Source organism: Juglans microcarpa x Juglans regia, chromosome 7D (genome assembly GCF_004785595.1).
Source record: "Juglans microcarpa x Juglans regia isolate MS1-56 chromosome 7D, Jm3101_v1.0, whole genome shotgun sequence".
Classification (NCBI taxonomy): domain Eukaryota; kingdom Viridiplantae; phylum Streptophyta; class Magnoliopsida; order Fagales; family Juglandaceae; genus Juglans; species Juglans microcarpa x Juglans regia.
Genome location: NC_054606.1, coordinates 24,058,176 through 24,067,059, shown reverse-complemented (window position 1 = coordinate 24,067,059; position 8,884 = coordinate 24,058,176). Strand labels below are relative to the sequence as shown.

General features: G+C 38.4%; 1 protein-coding gene across 1 annotated transcript; it reads left to right on the top strand.

Moving 5' to 3' along the window:
* Positions 1 to 269: 269 nt before the first annotated feature.
* Positions 270 to 3,534, top strand: LOC121239588 (FT-interacting protein 3-like). Its single transcript, XM_041136862.1, has 2 exons — positions 270 to 438; positions 963 to 3,534. Exon 2 carries the CDS (start codon positions 1,048 to 1,050, stop codon positions 3,373 to 3,375), a length of 2,328 nt encoding a protein of 775 aa, XP_040992796.1. The 5' UTR covers positions 270 to 438; positions 963 to 1,047; the 3' UTR covers positions 3,376 to 3,534.
* Positions 3,535 to 8,884: the final 5,350 nt, after the last annotated feature.

Sequence of the window (8,884 nt, the reverse complement as noted above, 5' to 3'; positions counted from 1 at the left end):
GTTCATTCTTTATAAACATATCCAAGATCTTGTCTACAAGCAATATGAGATTATTTCTCAACACCCTTCTTTACGTGCAAGCCAGTATTTTTTTTTGTCCTTGTCACAGGACAAGTAGTGCGGGTCTCATTCCTCCTATGGCAGGCTTTGATACCATGAAGAAATTCATGAGCTTAACTTATCTCATAAAATCAGTTCTACAAGAGAGAATTGTTCATTTTTTATAAACATGTCGAATACTTTATCTACAGGTAATATGAGATTCAATGCGTGTCGGTCTCTCTCTCTATAACTACAAAGATTCAATGCGTCCACGTTCTATATTAGTCCAGTTTACAGCTTCCTTGGCTTCACTTTTCATTTTTCTTTCTATGTAACAAAATGTTTTAGATTTTCCATCGGTACATTGAGGAAACTCCGTCTCCAACTGTGCCACAGGTTAGTGTCTAACTGTTATGTGAGTTTGAGTGTGTCTGCATGTATGAACATGGTACTCTGAAATTCTTTGACTTATTCAGCAGTGCATGTAATAGATATTTTTGAAGTTGGTTTGAGTAGTTGTTGAAAAGCTTTGTTTCTCTCAAAGTAAGTAGTAGTTGTTGAAGCTAATGGGCATTTTTACATGTATTTTGAGATTACTTGTACAAGTTGGTCTTGCTCATGCTGGTTTTTTGCACTAAGTCTGCTAGTTGTCAAATAATAGTCCTCGCCCAGGCTTACTATGGCAACTGTAGCGATTTTTTTTCTCCTCCTCTTTGTAAATGCAAACCTGGAAACGGGCATCTGTTGTATAATACCCTATTTCTACTTAAAACCCCGCTTCGGCTGGCTTGTTACTCTATTACTCCGTTTTGTGCTATAATTGATTTAGTCGTCCTTCCATTCCTCCTCGATCCTCATATCTCTTATATGGTATCTCATTCTGCGAATCCTTAAATTGCTTTGAAAGTCTGGTTTCGTAGGACTACCTTCTGTATCTCTGTGTTTTCGATCTACACTCGAGTTTTTTTGCATCTTTCCCTTGGTTCTTTAGTGTGAACTAGAAAGATGCAGAAGCCTCCGCAACCTCAAGACTTTGCTCTTAAGGAGACCTCACCCAATATTGGTGCTGGTGCAATCACTGGTGATAAGCTTTCTTGCGCCTATGACCTTGTTGAGCAAATGCAGTACCTTTATGTCCGCGTTGTCAAAGCCAAGGAATTACCTGGAAAAGATGTTACTGGTAGTTGTGATCCCTATGTTGAAGTGAAGCTTGGAAATTACAAGGGAGTTACTAAACATTTTGAAAAGAAGTCCAACCCTGAATGGAATCAGGTTTTTGCCTTCTCAAAAGATCGTCTTCAAGCTTCAGTTTTGGAAGTGGTGGTAAAAGATAAGGATGTTGTGCTTGATGATTTAATCGGCAGGGTTATGTTTGAACTCAATGACATCCCAAAACGTATTCCACCAGATAGCCCGTTGGCACCTCAGTGGTACAGACTTGAGGACCGGAAGGGGGATAAGATAACCAAGGGAGAGCTGATGCTAGCTGTTTGGATGGGAACTCAAGCTGATGAGGCGTTTCCGGATGCATGGCATTCAGATGCCGCAGCTGTCGGCCCTGAGGGTGTTGCGAACATTCGATCGAAGGTATATCTTTCCCCAAAGCTTTGGTATGTAAGAGTCAATGTGATTGAAGCTCAGGACTTGGTACCTGGTGATAAAAGTAGGTACCCTGAAGTTTTTGTCAAGGTTGTCCTTGGAAAGCAGGTCGTGAGGACAAGAACATCTCCAAGCAAAACTATAAATCCTGTGTGGAACGAGGACTTGATGTTTGTTGTTGCTGAACCATTTGAGGAACCCTTGATTCTGACTGTGGAAGATAGGGTGGCACCAAACAAAGATGAAATCTTGGGAAAGTGCATGATTCGTTTACAGAATGTGCAGAGGAGGTTAGATCATAAGCCTGTAAACACTAGGTGGTTTAATCTTGAGAAGCATGTGGTTGTAGAAGGGGAGCAGAAGAAAGAGATTAAATTTGCTAGTAGGATTCATACGAGGATCTGCTTGGATGGTGGGTACCATGTTTTGGATGAATCTACACACTATAGCAGTGATCTGAGGCCAACAGCAAAGCAATTGTGGAGGCCCAGCATTGGGATCTTTGAATTGGGGATTATAAGTGCTCATGGTTTGATGCCAATGAAGACGAAAGATGGTCGAGGAGCCACAGATGCTTATTGTGTAGCCAAGTATGGGCAGAAATGGGTCCGAACAAGGACAATTTTGGAAAGCTTATCTCCAAAGTGGAACGAACAATACATTTGGGAGGTTTTCGACCCATGTACTGTCATTACAATAGGGGTTTTCGACAATGGTCATACACATGGAGGAGATAAAGCTGGTGGGGGGAAGGATTCAAGAATTGGGAAGGTGAGAATTCGGCTATCAACCCTTCAATCTGATAGGGTTTACACGCACTCATATCCCCTTCTAGCCCTACATTCTTCAGGGGTGAAGAAGGCAGGCGAAGTTCAGTTGGCAGTGAGATTTACATGCTCATCTTTGATTAACATGTTGCATATGTATTCACACCCACTGTTGCCAAAAATGCACTACATTCATCCCTTGTCTGTAATTCAGCTTGATAGCTTGAGGCACCAGGCTATGCAAATTGTCTCCACAAGGCTGAGCCGTGCAGAACCACCATTGAGGAAAGAGGTGGTGGAATATATGCTAGATGTGGATTCACATATGTGGAGTATGAGGAGGAGCAAAGCAAACTTCTTCAGAATAATGGGAGTTCTAAGTGGGTTGATTGCAGTTGGAAAATGGTTTGATTCCATCTGCCACTGGAAGAACCCTCTTACCACCATTTTAATTCACATCCTTTTCATTATATTGGTCCTTTATCCAGAGCTTATACTTCCTACTGTCTTTCTGTACCTTTTCGTGATTGGAATTTGGAACTTCCGGCGCAGACCGCAACACCCTCCTCACATGGACACCCGGCTGTCCCATGCTGATGCTGTTCACCCAGATGAGCTAGATGAAGAGTTTGATACATTCCCTACTTCCCGGTCATCAGATATTGTTAGGATGAGATATGACAGGCTGAGAAGTATTGGAGGAAGAGTTCAGACCGTGGTTGGAGACCTAGCTACTCAAGGGGAAAGGTTTCAGTCTCTAATAAGTTGGAGAGACCCAAGAGCGACCACGCTGTTTGTCATCTTCTGTCTCATTGCTGCCATTGTTCTTTACGTTACTCCATTCCAAGTTGTGGCTCTGCTAATAGGAATTTATGTGTTAAGGCATCCCAGGTTCCGCAACAAGCTTCCTTCAGTTCCACTCAACTTCTTTAGAAGGCTGCCTGCAAGATCGGACAGCATGTTATAAGCAAGCACACATGTCCTCCATATCTATTAATATCTCCTCTCCATCATTGTTTCCCTATATGTCAAAGTTATGCAGACGTTGCAGCAGCAAGAGCTACAACCAGTGGATCTTTCCCCAATGAATTTTAGTTGGTTGTGCATATGCTATATATATATATATATATATATATATATATATATATATATATATGTTCCTTATAACATATATTTTCATTCAAAATTTGCATATTGGGTTTAGTGAGTGTTGATTTATAGGTTTAAATTGGAATGTGATCCATGTAGAATAATCGGCTCATATGCATGCCAGTGTCACTTCATGTAGTTCTCAATTAGAGCAAACCGCGGGTAGATTTTTTGGTGTATAAATAATAGCCAGACCAAGTTTAGATTCGAATTTGATCGATATTGAGAATCTGCTCAAAAAGGTGCAGAAATATTTAGGGAAAGACTTTTTAATCTTCTATCAGATCCAAAAATGAATCATGTAGTTCTCTCCAGTGGGAAATAAAATGTAACGCCAGCCCAGTATCAAACCCAGCCCAAGTTCGCAAACTATTAAATTGAAATTGAAATTTAACGAGTAATTTTGAATAACACACAGACCAAGTGAGTCCTTTTTAATTGGTAATAAGCTCAACTATTATTTTTAAAGCTCATTAAGATTTAGTAGATTATTTTTGAGATGGTATTAATGGGCTAGTATTATAGGAAGCCCAAAGAACGAGAACTCATGCTGAAGGTCAAGGCTTAGGCCCAAATGTGACGCCAACCCATGTACAAAGCATGCACACAGAATTTCTTCTTTCGCTAGGTTTTCAGCTACAAATATGAATCGTATAGCACGAGAGAAGCTACCGACAAGGCCAAATGGCCTTTTTTTTTTTCATACATTTTTTTATATTCTTAAATATTTTTTTAAGAAAAAATTACAATATCATTAAAAAATAATTTTTTAATCATTAAGTAAAAAAAAAAAAAATCGTAGACTTTCGGTAGACTAAGCATTATCCTATAAATATACACGTAAAGGCATGTAGTCACGCACAACCCCACAGAGATTTCCTCCTACCTAGTACATTGATCACACAACAATCCTCATCTTCCTCGACTAGTCCCTAGAGTTGTTGCAACCTTGAATTATTTTTTCTCTATGAAATTCCTCCTCCACGTGGCTGTTGCCTCTACCCTTAGCCCCTATGGCATGGAACAACAGCCTCCCTAGGGGGTAAGCTGCTACATCGCGAGACGACCACCACAGGAGCTCTATTTTTCCCTTCTGTAAGCAGGAATGTAACACCCACCTAATTACCTATTAGGATTAATCTTTAATCTCTCCTTAGAATGAGCTTATAATACTTTTGGGCTTTATAATTTTGTTTAAGATTTATTATTATTATTATTTTTAAGGGAGTTAGTTAGATTTGTTTTACCCATTAAACTATGGCATTAGTGTCATTAGTAGTTAAGTTTAAGGGTTAAGTATGAATGATTTAGTAAACAAGCTCATTAGCGCTTCACTTAAGGCCCTTAAACCCTTAGAATGTTATGGCTAAGACTAGAAGCCTTGAACCAAGCCTTATAAAAGTTTAAGTATTTGTGGATTAGCATTAGAAAGGTTTGCTCAAGTGTGAGGAAGTCATAAGGACTTTTGGGCCTAACATGGAGTTAGCATTGACCCATGACCCATTTATGATAAGACAAGCCTTTCAAGTTCTATCTTTGTAGATCTTGAGGTCTCTCATTACCTCTTAAAATCTGGAACCAAGGCCTCCTATCAACCCACACCCAAAGCCCATGAACCATGCAACTCTTTCTGATGGTCTTTTTAAGTCTAACAAGGCCCAAAGCCTTGTCTTACATTTTCATTTTCACACTTCTATTTAAAGCCCACATATACCATACCATTGGTTTCCCTCAAGCTCAAATAGTACCCCACGTCCCAAATTAAGTTTTGAATTTGGGTTAATAGCATTAATTAACTTACACATAATTAGTGATCTTTAAACCATATTTTGAGCTTAATTTTCTTCTTAATCTTTTTAGCGATTTTGATCTAAAATTTTCTTGTTTTATTATTCAATTGCATCATTCTTAGATCATATTATGACCTTAGATAAATTTCCACACTTGTTATTAAGGGTAATGAGATGTCAAAACCCTAAAACCCACACCAATCGGCACACGTGTGCCCTTGTGTGTAATGGAATGAACAGCCCATAGCCCAAGCTTTTTGTGCCTTTTTCTCTATGGCATTATTGTCTTTTAGCACCTCAAGATACCCTTCTCAATGCAGACTTAGTGGTGGACAAAATTGGATCTTACAAACAAACCAAAAACCCAAAAATCGAACGCACCTAAACACTTGTTGGATGGAAACCGAATGCCTTGCATTTTGGTTTGATTTTCTGCTATCAAATAAACCACACCCTCACTCCATCTCCATCACCATCCAATTCCTAAGAGATCCTCAGGTTTATAATAAGAATTTGACCAAAATTTTCTCCACAAGAAAATACACAAAACCGATGGTATCAAACCACCACCACTCGGCAACACCCTTCCCTTCACATCTTCCCTTTGGGCTACCACTTCATCATCACTTGGCAGCAAATCTCCCACCTTCCACCACCTGGAAAAGCCTTCCAAGAGTGACTCATGACCTGCATAAAACAACCATGAAGAGAGGACAAGAGGGTGAGTCAAGAAAATGATCAAAATTGTCCAAGAATTTCAGCCTTGAACTAGAGGGCTACTATGCTTGATGTCATAAGTCTTTTTTCTTTTATTTTTTCCTTCTAAGGATGCACCATAGAGCACCTGCACTCTCTCCTTGCATGACAGCACCTGAAAATGAAGAAAATCATTTGATTTGGGTCACTATTCACCTGCACAAGGTGATGCAACCAAGCTGCAAATTCAAGCCCCCTTCACCACCTCCCACTTCACCCAACCACCATGGACTAAGGCCAAAGTCCCCTCCCATCTTGAAGCCTATAAAAACCCCTTCCACTCCCTCATTTCTCCACACCTCATCCCTAAGCTTCCTCTTGTGATCTTGAGAGCTTTCCCTCCCTTAGTGAGTCATAGAGAGAAACCGAGTGAGGTCTTGAATGTTTTTGGGAGTTTTTGAGAGTTCTTGTGTTGGGATCTTTAGAAGGTCATGAAAATTGTAAGTTTTCTTTCCCTAAATCTTAGTTTGCATGTTATGTTTTGTTTTTAAATGTTGAAATGATTTTTGGTTAAGTTTAGAAAAGGTTACTGTGCTTAAGTGAAAACCAAGTTCATTAAGGTTGGATTAAGTGTTTAAATTATTTTAAGTGAGAATTTTAGCTATGGCATTTCTTAGCATATTTTGATATGGTGTATTAATGTCTTAGAATGATTATTGAAGGTTTTATTTTGAGATTAGAAGCATGTCATTATAGGTTTTAATTCTATATTTTGTTGATCATCCAAGCATGCACGGTTTGATTAAATTATGCTTAACTTATGCAGTTTTGATTTATTTTATCTAGGCTTGAAATATGAGAATTTAGAAGACCTTTCAATTGGAATAGAAGTTGTGTTAGGACCCAACAAGGACAGATCAGTGGATCTAATTGATTGAAAAAGAGTAGATCTAGACAAAAGATTAGACCTCATATTGATATTTATAGCCCTAATCCTTCATGTATTAGAACGCATGAAGCAGTTGATTTAAACGTAGAGACTTATTATCAAGAATAATTGTACTAAGATTATGCTACCTTATGATTTAAACTAATGATGGTTATGAATGACATTGGGATGTTTTAGTTTATTTTGGCATAAGTTTTTTTTAGTCACCCTTATTCTGCTACGATTATTGCATACTGCTAAATACATTTATTGGATGCATTGTATATTAATTATCATGAACGAGGATATGTAATTCCCGATACTCTAAGTCAATCCATCCGAAACGGAGGTTGGGGGCGTCACAAGTAACAATACCACCACAGGAAGTCCACGCTGTCTCCACCGTGAACCCCAAACCACCACAGTCGTGCCCCACATTTCCACGTCCAGGAAGCACCTAGACAAGCCATCTCAACGGCAACTGTGAACTACTGCACCTCCTTACACCACCACCTCATCCCACAAAAAACCACACAGCCGCAAGCCACCTAGCACGTTCACACAACTACACCGTACATCAACCACGTTGGTAACCACTTAGCCACTGCCATTGCACCACCCACCGTAAACCAAATAAAAAAGCCTCTATTTTCCTTACGCCATTTTTTCTCCTTTTCCCATCGCACAGTTCCTTTCTCTTTGGCTCTACCATCACGTTGACCACTTTCGACCTCTGCCCAACTCCTTTCTTCGTCGTGTGTCCCCTTCTCTCTCGGCAAGCCTCTGCTGCACAACCCCTATACTACCCGTAATGAGGGTCTGCTTTGTTTTCAAAATAGGAAATGATTTCTTGTACTCTCCTGTAAAGCTTCTTACGCATAAAGTATCGAAAACTTTTTTGAGATGATATTACATTTATGCCCATTGAGTCATAAGCCAAAGTATAATGAGTTTTGAACTTGTATTTTTGTTGGGCTTGATTTTTCGATGGGCCTTAGTTGACTGCAGAAAACTATTATATTATTTTAAGCAGGCTTAGTCTCATTTATATTGGCCCAAAAAGTTTATTTAACAAAAATAATTTAGAGTTTAATGCATTACTCAGAGAAATTAAGTAGATATCAATTAATTTGGAAAATGATGATATTTTAGGGTTACAAAAATTTTATATTTTTAGAAAAAAAAATATTATTTTAGTATTTCAAGTTTAAATAACAAAATACGTCTTTAATTAGATATTTAAGTAATTTACATGTCTATTTTATAGGTGATGATTGATATTCGTTCGTCACAATTGTGGAAAAATTCAGAGAAGTTAAAAGGTCGAGATAAGCAGGGTTCATATGTTAGACTTCACATAAAACGAATAGAGTAAGATTGATTTTATAAAAAATATACATGTTTTGTTATGAAAAGAAAACTTGAAACCAACCTTGGTCAAAAATCTACATTACTCATGAAATCCGTATAAGAAGAGAAAAATATTTTTCTGTCATGACTGGTGTAGATATAAGCTATTTTTCGTATTATGTTTTTGAACTACGCAAAAGAACGAATATGAAAATTTGTGCATGATTATATGATGATCGGAATCTGTTTTGTTCTGAATCTATTATGTACTCTGTTATGATATGATATGACCTCTCAAAACCTCTCAGATGACATTCTGTTTCTTTTTTGTTCTGACCTCACCAAAAATGTAAATTCATGGCCTCTGTTCTGATTGGTACCACCTTTTCTGTTTTTGGTGCACTTAAAGACAAAGTAATTTTCTGTATGGTTTTTCTTGTGTGCACACTCGGGACTCCGAAAATAATAAGGAGAAGATTTCACATTATGTTTCGACTCTATTAGCCACTGGGGTTTGCACAACCCTACCATGAGGGTTAAACATGAAATTATGTTCTAATGTG